This window comes from Nerophis ophidion, linkage group LG09, assembly GCF_033978795.1.
Source record: "Nerophis ophidion isolate RoL-2023_Sa linkage group LG09, RoL_Noph_v1.0, whole genome shotgun sequence".
Lineage (NCBI taxonomy): Eukaryota > Metazoa > Chordata > Actinopteri > Syngnathiformes > Syngnathidae > Nerophis > Nerophis ophidion.
This window is the reverse complement of record NC_084619.1, coordinates 37,888,231-37,912,948: the sequence shown is the minus strand read 5'-3', so window position 1 is coordinate 37,912,948 and position 24,718 is coordinate 37,888,231. Positions and strand designations below refer to the sequence as shown.

At 37.0% G+C, this 24,718-nt stretch overlaps 1 protein-coding gene across 1 annotated transcript in view; it reads right to left on the bottom strand.

Annotated features, from left to right (window-relative positions):
* rel (v-rel avian reticuloendotheliosis viral oncogene homolog) overlaps nt 1-24,718 on the bottom strand; it is a 56,551-nt gene that overhangs the window by 12,044 nt on the left and 19,789 nt on the right. The window contains exons 6-9 of the mRNA XM_061910944.1: nt 12,659-12,799; nt 7,742-7,846; nt 7,370-7,588; nt 4,039-4,104 (exon numbers count right to left, since the gene is read on the bottom strand). Coding sequence (XP_061766928.1) covers nt 4,039-4,104; nt 7,370-7,588; nt 7,742-7,846; nt 12,659-12,799 — 531 coding nt within the window. The remainder of the gene's footprint in view (nt 1-4,038; nt 4,105-7,369; nt 7,589-7,741; nt 7,847-12,658; nt 12,800-24,718) is intronic.

The window sequence follows — 24,718 nt, the reverse complement described above, 5'->3', positions numbered from 1 at the left end:
TATCCCAGACAATGGAGTTACAAAATCAACTATTGAACAGAATTCTTTGTCATTCTTCCTCTCAGCTACATATGAGCAGGAAGTGACAAGCATTGTGTGGAAGTGTAAAAGTAAGTGCTCCACTGACTGCCATGATATCAACATGATATTGGTTTAAAAGGTTATACTGAATATTGTAAAACCCTTAAGTTATATATGTAACCTATCATTCCAGACTGGTCGATTTCCAAGTCAAATGAAAATCGCTTCAGGTAACTACGCTCTTCAAAAGTGACAGGAAACACGATTTCACCAATTACCGACCCATCTCTCTTTTGCCTCACTTCTCAAAAATCTCAGAAAAACTGTTTAACTCTCGACTTGAATATTTTCTTGAAAGCATCATATAATCAATGACGGCCAGTATGGCTTTAGGTCCAAACGAACAACCTCAATGGCGAGAACTGAAGCTATTGAAGAAATGACTAATGCACTGGAGCATCAAAGATATGCAGTTGGTATCTTCATTGATCTAAAGAAAGCCTTTGATACCATTAATCCTTCAATTGTACTAGATATGGAATTAGGGGGCTGGCTGCTGACTGGTTAAAATGTTATTTAACAGGAAAGGTACAGTTTGTAAAAATGGGTCAATTTGCATCTGATACTTTTGGCATTGCTTGTGGTGTCCCTCAAGGGTCCGTGTTGGGGCCCAAACTGTTTGATGTATAATTTAATGATATGTTTCATACATCTAAAGTACTGAAATGTATACTATTTGCTGACCACACAAATATATTCTACAGTAGTGATGACTATAATGAGCTCATAAATACAGTAAACACAGAGCTTAGTATAGTAAAAAAAAACGGATGGACACAAATAAATTATCTTTGAATATAAATAAAACTAAGATAGTGATGTCTGGAAATCGCAATATAACGTCTGAACAGAAAGTAAGTATTGATGGTACCCAAATTGAAATCGTAAATGAGAATACATTTTTGGTAGTAATAATTGATAGTAAACTATCATGGAAACCTTAAGTCAGACACATTAAAACCAAAATCTCTAAAAGCCTCTCAATTATAAACAAAGCAAAACTATACCTCAAAGAAAATGCACTCCGTACTCTGTACTGCACCTTGGTACTGCCATATCTTACATATTGTGTTGAAATATAGGGGAATACTTACTACAACACAATTCATCCTCTGATCATATTACAGAAAAAAGCAGTGCGGATCATTCACAACGTTGGTTATTTAGAACATACTCATAATCTTTTTATGCAATCACAGTTGCTCAAATTTGATGACCTTGTTAAATATAATACATTAATAATCTTATATAAAGCTTTTAACAAATGATTGCCGCCTTATCTACAACGTTTTTTTATAAGACGAGTGCAGGCTCATAACTTGAGAGGCTTTGGATATTTCTCATTGCCGAGAGCTCAAACCACTTGTAAAAATTTTTGTGTGTCTGTATGCGGAATACAACTATGGAACAAACTGGACTTACAACACAAGCAATGACAAACTATTAATCGATTCAAACTAAAATACAAATATTGGGTTTGGTTCAAATATAGAGATTAGGGTCTTTAATTTAATTTCACTTGCTGTTGTACTCTGTCTCAAAGTGTTAACATGTGCTCAATGTTTACCTTACCATTATTGCAAGTTCTCTATTACCATTGTTGGTACAGTATTCCTACATTATTGATACAAATCCTTGATACACATCCTCTAGTAAACCTTTAAGTCTTTCATATATATACAGTATTTATATATATATATATATATATATATATATATATATATATATATATATATATGTTAGCCGTTTGTGAAGTTTTGTGCTTGTGCGCTACGTTCGCTCGCATCCTGTGCATCTCCTGGGGGCTAAGCCCCCTCGTCCTTAAAAGCTAGTGACTCCCCTGGCTCATTGAGAAATATTGTTTTTAAACTGTTCGACAATTTGCTCACGCATTAGTTCACAAAATGGTGACTCTCGGCCCATCCTTCTTCGTGAATGACTGAGCATTTAATGGAAGCGGCTTTTATACCCTATCATGGCACCCACCTGTACCCAATTAGCCTGTTCACCTGTGGGATGTTCCAAATAAGTGTTTGATGAGCATTCCTCAACTTTCTCAGTCTTTTTTGACAATTGTGCCAGCTTTTTTGAAACATGTTGCAGGCATCAAATTCCAAAGGATTTAATATTTGCAAAGATAACAAAGTTTACCAGTTCAAACGTTAAGTATCTTGTCTTTGCAGTCAATTCAATTGAAAATAGGTTAAAAAAGACTTGCAAATCATTGTATTCTGTTTTTATTTACGATCTACACAACGTGCAAACTTCACTGGTTTTGGGTTTTGTATGATGCACATCTTCAGTCATAAAAAAAGATTAGCTATACATCGATGCAGTCTTCTAACTCTTATAGTAGCATTGCGGGTGTTGCATTCAGCCATGTCAATAAGCGATTCAAAATCCAGCAAGACTCTATGCTTAAATTCTGTTTTTTTTTTTTACAGGTTCAAAACATGGCGCAAATGTGTGGTCTCATCAACTGCTATAATGGTTGTCATGATTGCTTAAAAAAATAAAGGGTGAGATTTTTATTATTTTCAGCGTGAAAGCAAAGCTGAAGGAAGTCAGGTTATGAAGCTTATAAAGAGACGACGAACAGTCTGTAAAGCAGCCGTGAGTCCATCAAACATGACTTTTAACTCCATCACCTTGTATATGTTGGTGTGTTCACAGCATTTGCAGACTGGTACATTTGGATCACAGCCTGTTTTATTCTGTTTTACATGTCACATTTAGTAGGCAGCTAGCATTAGCCAAGCTATCTGCATGTGACAAACATTGTACAGTATTTGGAAAAAAAATTGTCTGTTTACTTTTAGTCTTGTGTAAGCACAAAAAAAAAAAAGAGTATTACTTTCAGAGCAGTAGCACATCCATCCATCCATTTTCTACCGCTTATTCCCTTTTGAGGTCACGGGGGGCGCTGGCGCCTATCTCAGCTACAATCGGGCGGAAGGCAGGGTACACCCTGAACTGGTCGCCACCTCATCGCAGGGCCAACACAGATAGACAGACAACATTCACACACTAGGGCCAATTTAGTGTTGCCAATCAACCTATCCCCAGGTGCATGTCTTTGGAGGTGGGAGGAAACCGGAGTACCCGGAGGGAACCCACGCATTCACGGGGAGAACATGCAAACTCCACACAGAAAGATCCTGAGCCTGGATTTGAACCCAGGACTGCAGGACCTTCGTATTGTGAGGCAGACGCACTAACCCCTCTGCCACCGTGAAGCCCAGCAGTAGCACAATGATTTTTTATTTAAAAGTACTAATGAGCTTGTTTTTTTCAGGAATTGAGGCTGGGTGCCTTCGCTTTATCTTGAACATATACAAATTGAAAGTGCAATTTGAATGGAGGAAAATGAGCCTTAATAGACTTGGCATTCCGAAAATTTTTGCTGGTATAAATACTGACTTCGTTGACGACATAAATACAAGTTTGGCTTCGACAATTGCGGCAGCTTACTCAAATCTCTTGTCCATTGGACGTGCTCATATGAATCAATTCCACCATTTTAACTTATTTTATCAAGGTAGCGAGCCTTCAGAATAGGGTAGTTTGTCTTGGTGCAGCCTTTTGATTTTTCTATTTTGTACAATCCCTTTTATTCCAGTTTATTGCTCTGTCTCACATTACTGTGGACACAGTACAATCATGTAAAGAAAACCTATGTCCAGCAAAAATGGCTACACGGCACCCACAATGCATCGCCATGCCGCCCCACATTGGGGCGGGATGGCCCTACAAAAAGAGCTGAAGGTTGCAAAATGTTTCATACCTTGACAAAGCCAAGTTCTATTTACTTACCACTAGTAATGACTAAACCTGTGAACTAAGTTCTTGATTATCGTTCTCTCACGGTTCAAATAAATTATTAATGACCCAAAATTAGTGTTGCATTAATTGCCATGATGAATGCATGTGAGCATCATATTCAATGACAAATCTTACCTGATAGTCCCGACATCTTCATTAAGTTCTCTCTACTGCGCTTTTTCCTGTTATATCCGTAAGGGTCTGAAAAAAAGGAAAGCAAACAATATTTTTATATAAATATATATTTTTATATATAATGTATATATATATATATATATACAGTATGTATACAGTCTCGGGGTCAAAAGTTTACATACACCTGTAAAGAACATAATGTCATGGCTGTCTTGAGTTTCCAATTATTTCTACAACTCTTATTTTTTTGTGATAGAGTGATTGGAGCACATACTTGTGGGTCACAAAAAACATTCATGAAGTTTGGTTCTTTTATGAATTTATTATGGGTCTACTGAAAATGTGACCAAATCTGATGGGTCAAAAGTATACATACAGCAATGTTAATATTTGCTTACATGTCCCTTGGCAAGTTTCACTGCAATAAGGCGCTTTTGGTAGCCACCCACAAGCTTATGGTAAGATTCTGGTTGAATTTTTGACCACTCCTCTTGACAAAATTGGTGCTGTTCAGCTAAATTTGTTGTTTTTCTGACATGGACATGTTTCTTCAGCATTGTCCACACATTTAAGTCAGGACTTTGTAAAAGGCCATTCTAAAACCTTAATTCTAGCCCGATTTAGCCATTCCTTTACCACTTTTGACGTGTTTGGGGTCATTGTCCTGTTGGAACACACAACTGCGCCCAAGATCCAACCTCCGGGCTGATGATTTTAGGTTGTCCTGAAAACTTTGGAGGTAATCCTCCTTTTTCATTGTCCCATTTACTCTATGTAAAGCACTAGTTCCATTGGCAGCAAAACAGGCCCAGAGCATAATACTACCACCACCATGTTTGATGGTAGGAATAGTGTGGTTTAAAGGCCTCACCTTTTCTCCTCTAAACATATTGCTGGGTATTGTGGCCAAACAGCTCAATCTTAGTTTCATCTGACATCACATGGACAAAAATCGGACCTTCTGGAGGAAAGTTCTGCCCCTTTATATATATATATATATATATATATATATATATATATATATATGTCTTGATTGGATTATCCGGAGAATAGTGCTCGATACCGTGGTAGAGCGCAATATGTAGGTGTGGGAAAAAATCACAAGACTACTTCATCTCTACAGATCTGTTTCATGAGGGGTTCCCTCAATCATCAGGAGATTTTAATGGAAGCATTCACATACAATGGTTTATATAGAGCACAGAGTGGGTGGGTACAAGCAGGCGTAGGGTGTGGTGATTGGCTCATGTGTTACCTAGGAGGTGTTTCCGCCTGTGGCGGCATGTTGAAATGATTTCACTGCGCTTGTTGAGGGATGATAGCTCTGGATGATATATAATAAACAGTTTCTCTTTTAAGCATAAGTTGCATCTTTTATTACCACTGTTGTAAGGTGTGCTGGATGCAAGAATTTGCCATGTTATTGAATATTCAACATTATTGTCTTTGAGGTTCCAAATGTGTTTGCTGAGTTCGGTAGAATTCTGCAAAGTCTGGTTTCTAAAGGAGGCGTTGTGATTATTCCATCTTGTTTTGAACGCTCCTTCGGTTAATCCTACGTACGTGTCGGATGTGTTAATGTCCTTGCGTATTACCTTTGCTTGGTAAACGACTGATGTCTGTAAGCACCTTCCGTTGAGAGGGCAATCAGGTTTCTTGCGACAGTTACATTCATTATTGGTTTCAGAGTCGTTTAGTCTGGGGGTAGGCAGTCCTTTTGCAATTGCTTTGTTGTGGTTTGAAATGATTTGTTGCATGTTATTCATACAGCTGTAGCTCAATTTAATGTTGTTCTTGTTGAATATTTTTCTTAGGGTGTTGCCTTTGGGGAAGTGTTTGTCGATCAGAGTGAGGAACTTGCGGCCGATGTTGGTTGAGACGTCTTTGCTGAATGGCGGATTGTACCAGATGATGTTGTTTCGTTTTCTGCTCTTTTTTGGTTGGTTTCCTGGGGTGGGTTCATAGGTGAGGGTGAAGTTGTATCCGCTTTCATCAAGTGCTTTCTGGTACGGGGGGGTTGCTTGGTCGAATTCAGCTTTGCTGGATGACAGCATCGATAGCCTTTTATTAATTCCGGTAGGTATTCTTTTCGTGGTGGTGGGTGGGTGGTTGCTGTCGTGGTGCACGTATTGGAGTGTTGTGTTGGGTTTCGTGAATGGTTGGTAGCTGTTATTTCTCAGGTTGAAAGTGACGTCGATATATATATATATATATATCCATCCATTTTCTACCGCTTATTCCCTTTTTGGGGTCGCGGGGGCGCTGGCGCCTATCTCAGCTACAATCGGGCGGAAGGCGGGGTAATATATATATATATATATATATATATATATATATATATATATATATATATATATGTATATGTATTAGGGCTGCGACTCTTTGGGTGTCCCAGGATTCGATTCAATATCGATTCTCGGGGTCGCGATTCGATTATAAATTGTTTTTTTTTTTCGATTAAATGCGATTCTCGATTCAAAAACGATATTTTTCCGATTCAAAACAAATTTTTATTTATTCAATACATAAGATTTCAGCAGGATCTACTGAAGTCTGCTGACATGCTAGCAGAGTAGAAGATTTTTTTTAAAAAGCTTTTATAATTGTAAAAGACAATGTTTTATCAACTGATTGCAATAATGTAAATTAGTTTTAATTATTAAACGAACAAAAAATATGACTTATTTTATCTTTGTAAAAACATTTGACACAGTGTGTTGTCAAGCTTATTAGATGCAATGCAAGTGTAAGCCACTGTGACACTATTGTTCTTTTTTTTTTTTTTCATTTCTATAAATGTCAAATGAAAATGTCAATGAGGGATTTTTAATCACTGCTATGCTGAAATGTTAACTAATATTAATACTGTTGTTGATAATATTCATTTTTGTTTCACTACTTTTGGTTTGTTCTGTGTCGTGTTTGTGTCTCCTCTCAATTGCTCTTTTTATTGCAGTTCTGAGTGTTGCTGGGTCAGGTTTGGTTTTGGAATTGTATTGTATTGTTATGGTATTGCTGTGTATTGTTTTGTTAGATTGAAAAAAAGAAAAAAGAAAAAGAGAATCGATTCTAAATCGCACAACGTGAGAATCACGATTCAAATTTGAATCGATTTTTCCCACACCCCTAATATATATATATATATATATATATATATATATATATATATATATATATATATATATATATATATATATATATATATATATATATATATGTGTATATATATATATATATATACACACACTGTATATATATACACACACACACATATATATATATATACACACACGCATATACAACGTAAAATAGTAGTGGTCACACTGCTTACCTTTGTCATCGGGAAGATATCGGAAATCCAGCGGTTCGCTGACCTCCTGATCAGACGGTCGGCGCAGCTGCATGTGTACAGTGACGGACTCTGCTATAGACGTGTTATAGAAAGGTGGCGTTTTAAATACGATGGCCACTTGGCGATGGACGTCAGCTTGGGAGAATGAGCCTTTGGCCTCCCAGCCGTCAGAAGAGAAAAATCTGACTTCGATGTCATCTGAAGGAAAGATGCATGAGAGGAAGAGGAAATTGACTGAGCAGAATGAACTGACTGGATGAAGAATATATAAGAAGAGATACCATAAAAGAAAGATACAAAGTGGAAATACTATATCATATTTAGGACCCGAGTTCTGTAATGGATAAGTACCTTTTTGAACTTTATCACAAAGCAGGAAGATCTCATCTCCTCCCTTAACGGAGCCACTGTTGCTGTTGACCCGACAGATCCTCAGCTCTGCAGTGTTTGGGGCCCCTGTTGTTTCAAACATGCAAAAAGCAAAGCACATGGATCATGTGACGTGTCAGGGCGCAAACACCAAAGTTTTTATTCGCTATCATTTGCAGTTCGGGCAAACGCACGTATCTAGTGATGGGCAATGTTTAGTTTACAAGTTGAGTCACATGTCTAAGGTCAGAAGAGGAAGTGCTCCATGTTGTAACGGTGTGTTTGAGGGTTAGTGTGTGTATACAACTTCCCCTTTCACAATGTATGTGTGACAGGCACCAAATTAGTTCACAAATAACTGAAGCACCTGCAACAGATTTCAGCTAATCTTAGCATGTGCATGTGCATGATAACACATACTGTAACTGTGACATGCAGTGACATTAAGCACACTTGTTTATGCTGCTCTGAATTGATTGGCGAGCAAGCAGGTGGATTTAATGATGTGACCGGGTGAAACTATATAATGTTTATGAAGTTTATTTTCAAAAATAACGGTGACCACTTCTAGATATAATACTCAAAAGATCAATTCTGAAACTTTTGGAGAGTTTGGGGCGTGGTTTCATTTGCAATCTGGGACCGCCTCCTGAAACAAACAAGTTTCAGACAGACTCCAAACAGGAGTCGATAAAAGTGACTGTGGATTAAAATGTATGCAAAATTTACATCAGAGCATGTCCGATACATATCATATAGACCACAAAGAAGTGTTGTCAATGCAGATTAAAATCATCAGAGGTTATCTTTAAGGTAAAAGAGCATGTGACGTCAAGACACAATTGCTTGATTAATCTGCGAATATACATGATTAGTGCCATGATATATTGTGATTAATTGCATGTGTTCGCCAAACTTGACAGCTCAGATTTCAACCTTTCAATATTACTTAAAAGTGACTAATGATGCAAAACAAATTTTTTTTAACCTATTTTCCGTTATTGTGTATTTGTGATCTCCATAACTCCCGAAAAAGTGAAATCAAACCGTGGGATCATGGCAAAGATACTCATAAAATAGGGCTGTCAAATTATTCCTTTTAAAATCAGACTCTTGTATAGTGATTAGTCATGATTGATCACAGGTTATTATTTGCTTGCATGAATAAAATGTGCTTAACAAAAAAAACATAATGTTTAAAGCCATGCAATTTTGTAGTCAGAATGTCGTATAAGAATATTTTTTAAAATGTCGAACTGAACTGCAAGTCAATGATTTGCTCAAAGGTTGGTGACAGTAAGTACAATAAAAATTAAGAGCACATTTTGAAAGTATTTGCAATAATATAGCAAACAAGTTACAAACGCACACTAAGAGATAATGTAGTAAACACACACAAACAACTTAACATAGTGCACCAATTAAATCTAAACTTTTAACTGATCTGAACTAAACTCTTCTTTCGTTAAACTGGTTGTTCAAAAAAAAAACCTTGTTTACCTTTTCAGATTACAATGCTGATCTTTTGTTATGGTACAACTAGGGGTGGGCAAATTAATGCGTTAATTACGAGTTAACTCATCAATCTATTAACGCCGACAATTATTTTATCGCACATTTGCGTATGTTATTTACATGCTTTTATTTAGTTAACGCCTTTTCTCAACAAGATGACGTCTCCCGGATAAGCTTCGGCGTCGAGGGGCTCTTGGTAAAGATGGAACATTTGGCAAAAATACCGGACAATTCTGCAAATTTCATGGCTGGCTTACAGCGTGGTCACTCCGGGATCACTTACGACCGCCAGAAAATTCTGGATGTGGATAGATCGGGCCGTTTTGGACTGAATGACGCGTGCTTGCTAGACCGGCTAGCTAGCATGGGAATACTTTGCCGGCTACATCCAGCGGCCTGTGAAGCAGCGGAGTATATGTGTTGTCTGTCTATTTATGAATAATGCAGACGAGGAGTGTTGGCTGAGTTCTTAACGTTTACTTTCAGAGCGTGCATATCACAACATACAAGATGCCGTCATGGCGACACAACCTATACCGGGCTACCGCGCATGCTCGTCACTCCTGTTGTATGCTGGGTAGGGTAGTTCTTTTTTTCCCTGGCTCATAACATCACAATAGTGTACCATGTATATGCGTTCAGTTTATCAAAGCACCAAGCAAACAATCGGAAAATTCCCATCATATCAATTCCTAGATATGGTCATAATTATTTTAAGTGCACTACGCAGAATAAACACAACATTATTAATATTGCTACTACGGATAATTTGATCAAAAATTCCCAAAAACAACCCACTACCTATAATATAGGTTTTTTAAACATAAGATCCTTGATAAAAAAAAAGTGTTTCTGCTGTTACCTCAGAAATTGCCTGTTCAGATGTTATGATTGTGGCTCAGAGATTTGTATGTAGGTTATATTTATTTTCCATAACAAACAGGATAATTTAAATACCCTGGCAGTGGCAATAAGCTTAAATGTTTGTATTTACATTTTTTGAGTTGATTTTCATAAAATATGCTATTTAACTGCTACTGTTTAACAAGGACTGATTTAAATTGTGTTTGTATAACAAATGTTTTGGCGCTTTTGTTCATGTGAGAGAATATTCCAATAAAGGTGCACTACACACTACTTTTGAATTCATTATTGGGCTTTGCGTATACAATGCAGTTAATCGCGATTAATCAGAGAAATAGTGCGATTAACTTCGATTAAAAAAATTTTAATCGTTGCCCAGCCCTAGGTACAACACAACACCAGCTCGCTGTGATTACTTACAGATGTCAAACGTTCTCCAGTAAGCAAAATAAGTTCACGTTCAGTCTGTAGTTACAAGTTGATGCTCTTGTTTGTGTACAGTCGGTTTATCTTTGATGTACTTGTGCCTCTTCAAGGTACGACAAATCAGCTGTGGCGATATGAATGACATCTTCTTGAAGGACTTGGTCTTCACCCATGTTAAATGGCTTTCATGCTGTGGCTGTCCATTTAAAGCAATGACAACAATAACGGAGTTGAAGTCTGCCATGGTAGCGTTCTCCTCTGCTGGCTGTCGATGTTACCTCAGTTAAATCTAAAGTTCTGTTTTGATGTCCATGTCTCATCGCAATCATATACAGTGTAGGAATGCACGCGTATTCCGGGTTAACCTGGATTTGATTAATCTTCACTCATTTGTGATATAACACAATCTTTTTTTTATTAATCACACGCGTTAATTCGCGAACGTTGACAGCCCTAATATAAAACAATCTTGCCTTCCTTCAGACTTCCGCTAAACCGGTGTTTCTTAACCATAGAACTGGGGCCTGAAAAATATTTGTTTTTCAGCTGTGGTCTATATGAGCCACAATTGTACTACACTTTTCCACCCCTTGTGGCAGGAATGAATGTCTCAAACAAACAGAAGTCTGGAGCTAAAATCATAGAGACGTTTAAGTGCAAAGATTATGACTAAAGTGGTAAATCTGTATTTTCAATTGCACTTTAATTTTGTTGACACTTTAGTAAAGAAAACTATTCATTATTATTTCACTTTATTTACTTTAGCACAACTTAGTTGTAAGTACATTTATTTTTCGTCAGTTATTTATATGTAGTATATATCTGTTGAGCAATTATTTTTCTAATCAGCCTGACCTAAGCCTGAGTTTTATGTGCTAAATAAATAATAATCCATGTGATTAACACATGGTTTTATATCATTAGACAAGATTGTAAACTGCAGGTTAGCTTTAAGTATTAAATACCATTAAAATCAAAAGTAAGATTTCTATTTCTGTGTTAACATTTGAATGGGCCCCGGGTCCCTCTATAGTGGATAAACTTGGAACCCAAGGTCAAAAACTTTAAGAATTCCTGCGCTTAACGATCTGTTTGGAATTTGTCCCATTAGAGATGTTTTCTTATTGGTGACGTCAGACCATTGTGCTTTAGTAATCCCGACTTTGTAGTCAGACTCTGTAGTCATTAAGCTATTTCTTTTTCTCTATCCTATTGTTGTGAAGCAGACTGGCTAGTACATGCACATGCAACCTCTGATGTTGCCATATTTAATACAAAGTAGTGTATAGTTCTGATTTATATATGTCAGCAGACTCCATAGGAAAGCGTTAAAACTACAACCAAAGACGACAGAGAGAAGACGCAGTCAAAGTGAAGGCACATAAAAAAAGACCGCCCACAAATAGGCGTATCCTGAAGAGATGGTTAGAAAGAGGCTTGTAAATGGTCTATAAACATAATCTATGGAACATTTTAAGCAACAAACCACCTATATATGTTATGTAGACCACAAGAAAGTGTTTTAAAAATATCATAATAGCCCTCTAAAACTAGGGCTGTCAAAAATAACGAGATCACTCATGATTAATGACAAACAAATATCACATTAGTCATGCATGCAGTATATGCAGACTAATCACACAATCTATTTTGACTGCACATGCTCCTTTATCTTAACCGCAGATGTTTACCTGAAAGGCACCATAGTTGTTATACAATCAGTGATTAGGTCAATGCATACGTCAGGAGAAAGATGAGTGAGGAGACTGATCCAATTGGCTAATATCACTTCAAAATAAAACCTGACTAGACTATAAATTAAACCGTTAACAGGTTTTGAGCAAATAAGTAAAATTTAAGTAAAACTTTCCCTGGATGACATTCTGACATAAAAAATTACATTTGTATCCAAATATTGCGGCCTATTACAGCATTGGTTATTGAAATGTTTATGACAGCAATATCTTAATTTTGGAATTAATACATCTTATATTTAAAAAAATAGGGTGCGTTTCCACTTGTAGTCTGGAACTCACACCTGTATTTTTGCCAAATAATGCTGTCAGTAAAGCACACACACAAAAAGTAACTTACTGTTGTCATAGATGGGGTTACTGACGACGGGGTTTAGTGCTTGGGTGCAGTGGCTGGTCTCATCCTGCAGGAAGACCTGTATGCACAAGCGGACCACGTTGAGGTCATATTCTTCTGTCTGCAGCAGCTGCTCTCGCGGCACTGAGGTCACACAAACAAACACATACAAAGAAGACGGTCATTTTTCAAAATACAGTTTGCAGTCAAAACCAAATGGTGACATAAGAGGTGGAGCAGTGGCTACATTTAGACACGTTTCGTATAGAGTGGATGAACCAGAGAACAAAATTACGTTGTTTTGTGTTACGTTACAATCCCATAAATAATCAATAATACATATTTTATCATATAATAATATATAGTAATGTTATAATAAAGCCTGCTCAGTGGCTTTGTGGTTAGAGTGTCCGCCCTGAGATGGGTAGGTCGTGAGTTCAAACCCCGGCGGAGTCATACCAAAGACTATAAAAATGGGACCTATTATCTCCTTGCTTGGTACTCAGCATCAAAGGTTGGAACAGGGGTTAAATCACCAAAATGATTCCCGAGAGTGACCATTGCTGCTGCTCACTGCTCCCCTCACCTCCCAGGGGGTGGAACAAGGGGGTTGGTCAAATGCAGAGGGTAATGTCACCACACCTAGTGTGTGTGTGTCTATCAGTGGTGCTTTAACTTTCAATGACCGAAACGTTATACAGGACGTATAACTTCCCTATTGTTCATCACTTTTGTTGTTTTCTATTCACCTTTTGCCCTTGATCTTGTGTATCAATCGTAACGCACACTATTCTGATGGCGGTGCTTCCAAAAAAAAGAACAAATATCACAATGGAAGCGAATTTAAACAATGTAAAATGCTCAGAAAGCGGAGAAAGGCTTGCATGCTTGGTCTAAGCCAGTGGTTCTCAACCTTTTTTCAGTGATGTACCCCCTGTGAACATTTTTTTAATTCAAGTACCCTCTAATCAGAGCAAAGCATTTTTGGTTGGAAAAAAAGAGATTAAGTAAAATACAGCATTATGTCATCAGTTTTTGATTTATTAAATTGTATAACAGTGCAAAATATTGCTCGTTTGTAGTGGTCTTTTTTGAACTATTTGGAAAAAAAGATATAAAAATAACTTAAAACTTGTTGAAAAATAAACAAGTGATTCAATTATAAATAAAGATTTCTACACATAAAAGTAATCATCAACTTAAGTTGCATCTTTGGGATTGTAATAGAGATCCATCTGGATTCATGAACTTAATTCTATACATTTCTTCACAAAAATTTAAATCTTTAACATCAATATTTATGGAACATGTCCACAATAAATCCAGTTTTCACCACTGAATATTGCATTGTTGCATTTCTTTTCACAGTTTATGACTTACATTCATATTATGTTGACATATTATTCAATAAATATATTTTTAAAGGACTTTTGAATTGTTGCTATTTTTAGAATATTTTTGAAAAATCTCACGTACCCCTTGGCATACCTTCAAGTACCCCCAAGGGTACGCGTACCCCCATTTGAGAACCACTGGTCTGCGCAGCTCGACTGTCAGGACCATCATGAAGGATGAAGATCGTATCTTTGAACGTGTGGGAGAATGTGCTCATTTAAAATGAACAGTGCAGTGTAGTGGTCTCATTGTTGAGACTTGTTTCACCCTTCCTCTCTTGCAACACCATATATAAGATGAGGATTCGCTCTCTTTTTATTTCAATTTTTCATCTTTTTACTCCTGTATTTGATGTACTTTGTATGTTCTGTGTACAGCGCGAGGGACTTACAGGAATAACGCACATTCTACAAGGAGACTTGTACTATGATACACCCACAGACACACACGCATGCACACACACTAGGCTTTCACCCCTGCCTACTATCTTTCTTCAATTTCCTTCTTTTGCTCTGATGTGGAGATCACCCCCGCCTACAATTTGTCACCACGGTGACGCTCAACAACGTCACAGCGTGGTGGAAAGAGGTGTGTGTGTGTCTGTGTGTATACCCGAGAGCTCAGACCCCCAACGCGAGATGGCTCTTGACGTGTGTGAAAGTAGTGGGACCAAAAATGAGTGTCAAGTTAAGTGAATCGTCGGCAGTGGTGGTGCTACGCACGAGATGGAAACTCATTCTTCTAGAACGTGTTGCGCACCATAAACTTCTTTACAAAGATAATTTCTCTGTTGTTCCTTTTTGCTGAGATGAGCAATAAACTAAGATAAATACAATGCATTTTATTGTGGCTGACCAATACACCATATTGCATTCGTATGTTGCAGAGGTTTGTAGAGTTTGGAACAGCACCACTGGACAATATGCTCATTCCATGTCATTGGATTATGCAAATCTCTCTGCACGCAAGAAAGACTTCTTTAACTAATTATTATGCACCGCATAGGAATTTGATACAAAACTTAAAGCTGCTACCTCAAAAATATGAATATGAATAAACCATTTGCACATAATTGTATGTGCTATAGACCAATATATTTAAAATCAAGTATAATAAAACAACATTTTTATTATAAATATCACAAATATTCTTGGGTCTAATAAGAATGTTTCATGTTGCTTTAAAAAATATTTATATTTCTTGCATAAACCATATGACATTTAAGCATAGCTAGCAAATCAAACATTCTAGGAGAACTGCACTTTTTTTTTTTTAATTTTGCCTATTGTTCACAATCAATCATTTTTTATGCCTTCTAACAAAATCAATATAAGTCTTCTTACAGAGAAGCTAATGGCAGGTCCTCTATTTCCCCCATAAAATCCAATAACTAACCATTCGAAAACCGCCAACAACACTCCATTTACATTTTGTGACTTGAATATTAGTGACGCAGACAAACTATTTATAGCAGCACTGTGATCCCTATTGTGTCTCCCTATGTTTATATCATCGTGTGGTCTGCTGTTTCCTCACTTCCCTGCTCCCAGTACTTTTATTGTAGATCGTAAATCATGCATATCACATGGACAAAAGAAGCCTGAGGACGTATTCTGACAAGTTGGTACACTTTGAAAGCCATTTAGGGCCCAGAAATGGAGAGAACGACACAAATTGACACTAAGTTCCACCCCCGTTTCTTCGTGAGGATATGGTCATTCTTCATCTAATAGGGAATAGATCAACATCCTACCAGTTTGCATCCTAATAGCAGCAGAACTTGTACAGTAAGTGATTTTTACAATTATTTTTGTTGGCTCTCATGAAGTTTGCAGTGAGTAATAATCAGTGATGCGTTGCGATGTGTTTTTGAAATTAATGCAAAATTAAAATGATCAAAATACGTAAATATTAAATGTTATTATAAATATGCCTGTTACAACATTACTTTTATACTTAAAGCATGTATATAAAACCTCAATGGAGGTGTTTTTTTTAAGGGCTTTGTAGGCGGAGTTGTGCGGCTCCCATAGGCTCCATTGTAAGCAGGCTTTTCATCACATTTATTTTAAATTTAGAATTAAAAAACAAGAACAAACAAAAATCCATAGTCATGTCTCTCATAATGTTGTAAAACCACAGGCAAAATACCCAAAAAATATCAGTTCCCCTTTAAGGCGAAATATATATTTACTGTGTTTCTTTAGGCACTGAAACTGTTTTACAACAGTGGTTTTCAAATGGGGGTACGCGTACCCCTGGGGGTACTTGAAGGTATGCCAAGGGGTACATGAGATTTTTTTTAAAATGTTCTAAAAATAGCAACAATTCAAAAATCCTTTATAAATATATTTATTGAATAATACTTCAATAAAATATGAAAGTAATGTGAAAAGAAATTCAACAATGCAACATTCAGTGTTGACAGCTAGATTTTTTGTGGACATGTTCCATAAATTTTAATGTTAAAGATTGCTTTTTTTGTGAAGAAATGTGTAGAATTAAGTTCATGCATCCAGATGCATCTCTATTACAATCCCCAAAGAGGGCACTTTAAGTTGATGATTACTTCTATGTGTAGAAATCTTTATTTATAATTGAATCACTTGTTTATTTAGTTTTTAGTTATTTTTATATCTTTTTTCCGAATACTTCAAGAAAGACCACTACAAATGAGAAATATTTTGCACTGTTATACAATTTAATAAATCAGAAACTGATGACATAGTGCTGTATTTTACTTCTTTTTGTCTTTTTTTTTTTCCCACCAAAAATGCTTTGCTCTGATTAGGGGGGTACTTGAATTAAAAAAATGTTCACAGGGGGTGGTACATCACTGAAAAAAGGCTGAGAACCACTGTTTTACTGGACATTATGAACAAAATAGTGTTTAAGTTTCCCTTGAATGTACTATAAACTGCTTTTTGAGTGAATGTACATTCTCGAAAAAACTGACTATCATCAAAGCTGGATAGAGTAGCCCAAAACTGTACTCCAGTATGAGTACCGTTACATAAGAGTAATATGACCCAAATAAAAGTAAAAAGTTGCCATCCAAATCATTGCTTGATAAAGACTAAGTAAGTGTTCAGTAAATAAAATTAATCAAGTACTCAGAAATTGGTGAAAAACTACTGGTTTATTCAGTAACGTTTTTTAACTGTACTACCTTACAAACATATTTGGTGTGCGTGTTTGCGTGTGTGTACATGTGAGAGACAGAGACCTTACTTCAGCATGCACTATAAAAATGCACATTTTTTGTTGGATTGGTGAAACTGCATCAAGTGACCGTGCCTGATGAAAGAAGTCTCAATGTAAAACTCAATGTAACCGAGTAATAGTAGTGTTTCTTCCTTACAGAAATACTCAAGTAAAAGTAAAAAGTATGCTACAGTAAAAGTACAATTTATTGAAATGGTTACTTAAGTATAGTGGAACATCCATTCACAAATTTAATTGGTTCTTAAACAGCGTTTGGAAACAAAAAAGTTTGTATAATGAAGCAGAGTTCTTGGTAAGAATTCTCCATTTCATAAACAAACAGACTACTCGCTGAAAAAAAAAATGGATACAAAGCTAATATTAAGTTAAAATTAAAGTACCAATCATTGTCACACACACACACACACACACACACACACACACACACACACACACACACACACACACACACACACACACTAAGTGTGGTGAAATTTGTCTTTTGCATTTGACCCTTCCCCTTGTTCAACCCCTGAAGGGGGTGCGGAATGGGGGAGCAGTGGGCAGCAGTGGTGGCTGTGCCCGAGAATCATAATATTTCAACATCAATCGCTCTAATCAAAATTACAAGAGGAAATTACAGCAAGACATGGTAAACAGTGTGCCGCTGCAGTTTTTATAGATTTAACTAAATCATTTTACAAAATTAATCACAATATTTCAATCAAAAACTTGGAACTGTATGGCATCAGAGGGTTGGTCTTAAACTGGATAAGAAGCAACTTAACTAACAGGAAGCAAAACATGAAGCTAGGCGAACACAAACACAGAAGCTAATACAAATAATAATATAACAAATTAATAAATTGTCTGACAGATGAGATTGTTTGACAAAAACATACTATACATAAACCTCAGCAAAACTAAAATAATGCTATTCAGCAACAGTAGAAGGGAAAGTCAAACACAAATACAAACAGACGAAGTAGACATTGAAAGAGTGAATGAAATCAGATTTTTGGGTGTAATAATAAATGATAACATGAACTGGAAATCTCATATAAAATACATACAACATAAGATAGCCAAAAATACCACATTAATGAATAAGCTAAATATGTATTGGACCAAAAACCACTTCATATTCTTTACTGCTCTCTACTGTTAACATATCTGTGTCATTGTGCTAAAATTAGGGGAAATATCTACAAAAGTAGGTTTCAGTCACTAATTGTGTTACAACAAAGATCAGTTAGAATAATACACAATGATGGATATAAAGAACATTCAAACCCTATTTATTGAAGTGAACATATTGGAATCCCAATTCAATTTGGAAACAGCTAAAATTATGCACAAAGCAAATTAAAACCTGCTACCCAAGAATATACAACATTTATTCTGAACAAAGGAAGATAAATATAACCCCAGAGAAAAAAGTAACTCAAAAAATTTGTATGCACGTAAAACATACACCAATCAGTATGTGGAATTAAATTATGGAATGGATTAAGTAAAGAAATCAAAAAATTTACTAATATAATCCAGTTTAAGAAACTGTTCAAACTCAGAGAATTTACAAAGTATAAAGAAGAAGAACCATGATAAACACTCTAAACTTACTGATAATCCTTTCCGTCTCACTATGTAAAATACAACTTATTTCACTTATTTCAGTATGATTATTTATCTATTTATTTCTAATGTTATTATTAATGGACTATATTCTGAATAAATTAAGAACAGGAAGTTAACAAAAGTGTTGGCAATTGTTATGTAATGAAATAGGGCTACGTTAAAGATGGGATTTAATGAGCTCTGCTTCTTATTACTCCTTTTCTTAACATGTCGAAAAGAGAAACTGGAAATTAGGATGTATCATCTTGGAATTATATACATTTTCGAAATAAACTCAAACTATGAGAAACAATGTAAATATGAATAATGGCTTCAATGGGTTAGTTAAGGTTTGTACAATTTGAACACAATATAAAGTGCTATACAGTACTGTATATAAAACAAACATAATAGGGTAATGGATCAACTTTCTTATTAATTAAAACAATTCAGAAGAACAGCAAGCTACTGTATGCTCTGCTCTGCCAACACGGCCACAAATAGATGTGCCCTCGCAAACAAAATCACAAAAACGCTTAAATTTAACATTCATATTGGTACAAAAATAAACATTTTAAAAGGTAAAATCCAAGCTGAGAAGAAGCAGTGGACAGAGGGAGCAGGATTGGGGAAGGTTAGACGGGGGAGACGTGTTTGCGTGTTTTTGCTGTGGGAGCGCGAGGGGCCACGCTGGAAAAAGAGAAGAGATACTGTCTTTTCCTCCGCTGTAACATAAGGCTGCTCTGGTAAAAGACAATTTAACTTGATGTGGTTACTGTGCTGAGGTCATGCTTGTGAGCGCCATTACTGCACTCTTTGCAAATAGACTTTTTTTTTAACTCCACAGCGATTCGCTCCTTATGTCTACGCTGGTCTGTTGAGTTTTTGGGACTCTTATTGAGTTAGGAAAATGGATACAATTAGTCAAAAGGCAAAACACCACAGAAAAAGGCACATGTGCTTTAATGTTGGGACGTGACTTTTCCTGCAAAGCAAGTCAAGTGGAGGGCTGCACCTATCCTTTTTTGCCTGGAGGCATTCGTACACAGATACATGGCTCGCACACAGGCATATCTGTATCTGGCTTGATCAAAAAGTTTGCAACTTGAGGGTTTCATTAAGCAAGGTTCCACTGAACCTTAATAGCAGCATCATTTTACATGCCGCATACTTCAAGTGATTGACAATGTCAGTCAGACTGAGGCCATGTCTACAATAATCGTTTAACCTCTTAAACCAGGGGTCGGCAACCCAAAATGTTGAAAGAGCCATATTGGACCAAAAATATAAAAACAAGTCTGTCTGGAGCCGCAAAAAAATAAAAGCCATATTACATACAGATAGTGTGTCATGAGATATAAATTGAATTAAGAGGACTTAAAGGAAACTAAATGACCTCAAATACACCTACAAATGAGGCATAATGATGCAATATGTACATATAGCTAGCCTAATTAGCATGATAGCATCGATTAGCTTGCAGTCATGCAGTGACCAACTATGTTTGATTAGCACTCCACACAAGTCAATAACATCAAAATATTCACCTTTGTGCATTCACGTACAACATTAAAAGTTTGGTGGTCAAAATGAGACAGAAAAAGAAGTGGCATAAAAAACGTCTTAGAAAGTCAGAGAACGTTATACATGTAAAAAAACTACTGTGAGTTCAAGGACCGCCAAAATTAGTAGGACAAAACGGCGCTCGCCAAATACTCAAATCAGTGAAGCATGTTTAATACAAACAGGGTGCTTTATAACAATTAGGGAGGTTTGTGTCATGTTTGTCCTCCTACAAAAACCATATTAAAACAAAAAATATGTTTATTCCACCCTCATCTTTTTCCGTTTTTCATACAATTTTGAAAAAGCTCTAGAAAGCCACTAGGGGAGCACTAAAGAGCCGCATGCGGTTCTAAAACCGCGGGTTGCCGACCCTCGCCTTAAACGAATAGCTATTTAGTCTAAGCCCCGTTTCAGCCACACTAAACCAGCGTTTAAGGTCTCCCTCCTCGGACACATTTTTACACAGCTAAGTGCACCGTGTATTTCTTGAATCGCCGGGTCTTAGCTTTGTATGGACTCATTGATCGTTTAAAAAGTGAGTTCGGAGAGGAAGTGTCTAAAGAAAGTACGCGTCACAGACAGCTTCATAATAAAGCGGTTTCGTAACTCGGAGCTAACCACTGGAAAGATGGAGGCGAGTCATCCAGACATGCCCGTGTTTCTCCTTCTTCTATATCAGTGGTTCTTAACCAGGGTTCGATCGAACCCTAGGGGTTCGGTGAGTCTGCCTCAGGGGTTCGGCGGAGCCTCTGCCGCGGAGGTCAAGATACACCCGACTCATCGTGTAAATAAAAACTTCTCCCTATCGGCGTATTATGGATACCCCCAAACAATGTTCCCTCTAATTTTCCATCTGATTTGCAGGTGTGTAGTTTGTTGTGAGTTCATGCACTGTGTTGGTTTTGTTCTTTGAACAAGGTGATGTTCATGCACGGTTCATTTTGTGCACCAGTAAAAAAACCTATAACTTTGTCTTGAATTAGAATTTTTTATTTATTTTTTCTACTAAGGAAGGGTTCGGTGAATGCGCATATGAAACTGGTGGGGTTCGGTAACTCCAACAAGGTACATATAGAACCACTGTTCTATATGTACAGACGCTTTTGGAAATCACACATGAATACCTTAAGAGAAAGCCTTTGCAGCTATTTCGGATACAACACATCTCAGACGGCAAGAGAACTTTCAAATGTCCAGGTCAGCTGTGATTCCACTTAAGAGAAAAACTTTGTCCATTTGTCGAAGAAGAGCCAGCAAGAATGCAGGCTCCCGTGGATGTGATAAAAAAAGGTAGCATGTGCTTAGTATTACCTGGCCGTTGAGGGAAAACTATGGAAAACGGTGAACGCATTTGGACTGGCAAAGCAGACTGTATCAGTTATTGTCCGCCATGTTTTTTTGTTTTTTTAATTAATTTTTTTTTTTTTCCAAGATGGCGCTGCTGTAGTGGCTGCTTTAGGCAGGAGCTCTGTGCTCTTGTGTCATCCTTTTGTGTTTCCCTCTTGTTTTCATGTGTTATTATATTTTTTTGCATTTTGGTCCGGGACCCTTTGGGACTGTGTGATAAGGGGTGGCACTTTCGTGACCTCTGTGGTGCTTTTTTTGTGGACTTTTGGATCTGCCTCCCGGGAGCCTTTTGGCCATGGAGACCAGCTGCTGGGTCTCTACTACACCGGAGTCTGTTTGGAGGGACTGGAGGAGATGCGGATGAGGGGACAGGGCTGCGGAGCTAGCACTGAGCGCTGGGACGGAGAGGCTTCGCGGTGTCTCGACTGGGTGAGCAGGTGTCGGACACCTCAGTCACCTTGGACGTATCCTCGCTCATCCATGCGGACTGGACATTGGCCGAGAGTGGAGTCGGCTGTCTTGGTTGCTTTGTTGGGTCTGCTTCTGTCTCTGGCCATGCTCACTCCTCCCCAGCGGACAATGGCGTGAAACACCGCAGAGGCCACCACAGTGTATATGATAATTTTACTTTTTATTCAAAGCTGTATGTAGAAGTGTCTGGTTGTATCTGCTGCTTTAATGTCTTTAATGTCCTCTGTGTTCTTTGATGTTTAATGTTTCCCTCTTACACACATGTAAGAGGGATGTGTACTATGGCTATGAGTTGTTTTTTTTGTTTGTTTTTTTTCCCTTGGCCTCAGTCTGCACCCCCACTCCAGGGCCCAGGCTAAGACCGATTTTTTTTATTTATTTTTTATTTATTTTAATCTTCTATTCTTTTCTCCCATCCCCCCCCCCCCTGTTTACCTGTATGTCATCTTTTTTGTAAGGGGCGCTGGAAGCCGGCAGACCCGTCAGCGATCCTGTTCTGTCTCCCTGTAATGTTTGTCTGATCTTGAATGGGATTGTGCTGAAAATTGTAATTTTCCTGAAGGAACTCTCCTGACGGAATAAATAAAGTACTATCTAATCTAGTCTAATCTAATGTATGTCGCGGATTCAACGTCTAGGTCCAGAGTATATAAAGTCACCAAAAATTAATGGACAATGAAGGTGAAGCAAAATAGTGAAGTGTCCAGACCAAATTTTTAGATCCCTAGATTGATTAACGTAAAATGTTCTTTATCACATTGTTTAGATAGATGGATGGATGGATGGATGGATGGATGGATGGATGGATGGATGGATAGATAGTACTTTATTGATTCCTTTAGGAGAGTTCCTTCAGGAAAATTAAAATTCCAGCAGCAGTGTACATAGTTAAGATCAATTTAAAAAGTAAAAAGCAAATAATGGGGGTATAAATGGAAACAAAATAGAAAAATATTACAATAACAAGAGAAATAAAAAGCAACAATGGGAATAAAAAATATAACAGTAAAATAAGAATATAACAAGAGAAACTAGGTAGTAGTGACCATGTTATGAAAAAAACAAAACGTGTCTAATAAAGGTATTGTTAATTTATGATGGCTCAGGTGTGATTCACTACAATAGGATACCGCAGCACACTGGATTCCAGTTAATTGAAATACCACAACACTGGATACTGTTCAGATAAGTTAAATTTAAGAACTTTCACACATGAGTACTAGGTCGCGTTGCGCCGGCGGACAGAGGGGGCGGGGGTCTTAAACGGTGGCATTGTTGTGTGTGGACATGGATAAGGTTAGGTGTGATTTACCCTGAATAAGCTTATCCGACTTAGTGTAAACAGGGGCTCAATATTGTCCTATCTCATACAATTGATGAATTCATTGACTTAGACTTACTTAATTATCAATCAAATTTGAACTATACAGTACAGATTAGAACGAAATTGTGTTGCATTAGTTCGTTGTAGTGCAGGATAAAACAGCAATAAGGTGCAGATATTTATAAATTATTACAATAAGAAGAGAAATAAAAAGCAACAGATAAATATATTGCACTTTTGCATATGCATCCACGTTTATGGATTTATGTTATATTGTCTTTATATTCCAGCGAGTTAATCTGTTTTTGGGCGAATTTAGGGAATTATTATGATGCATTGGTAAGAATTTGATCAAATGCGAGGAATTGATTTGTAAATAATGATTTTTGAAGCAATTAAGGCAACATATAGTTATAGTTATTTTGCTGAATGTATCAAAATAGACATACTGTATTCTTTAATCTCATCAGAAACCATGTATTAAAGGAACATCATTAATTATTGAATATTATTTATCCCCTGAAGTTGATCAAACAAACGTCGTCAAATGTAGGCTTGTTCTTTTTTTATAGTTCCTGACTCCTCTAAATGTTTTAAAATATTTCTGATAAGTTGATTAAAGAGAGACACCAAATAAAATATTATGTTCTCTGACACCGGCCTTGTCAGAGAAGTCTGCTAGAGAAGAAGTTACGCCGTCCGTGACAGGAAGCAGATAAGTTTCTGAGCAGAAGTGAGTTGGTGAGAGTGAGCTGACCAGCACACAATCAGTGGCAAAACTGCTTCGATCAGCAATTTTTTTTTAGGTTGTTTACTCAAGCACACGTTCAAGTCATTGTACAGTTAGTATCCTGCTCATTTTAGGGGCTTTTAAATGGATTTTAGATCCCATTGGGGCCTTGGAGCAAGTTTATTTCAATGAAGTATTCCTTTAATATCAAGTTGAATACAGGGTAAATCTGTATTGTTCCCCCCTTGAACAAAACGTTCACATTTCAAACACTTATAATTCTTGTATAGTGCACCACAACATGCAATATTAGCCTGGTGACGACGAAAACAGCTTCTTGGGGCTCATGAGACGAGTCTGACATGTTTCAGACCCGTCTAAGAATTGTCAAATCTAGTTTTAAAGCCCT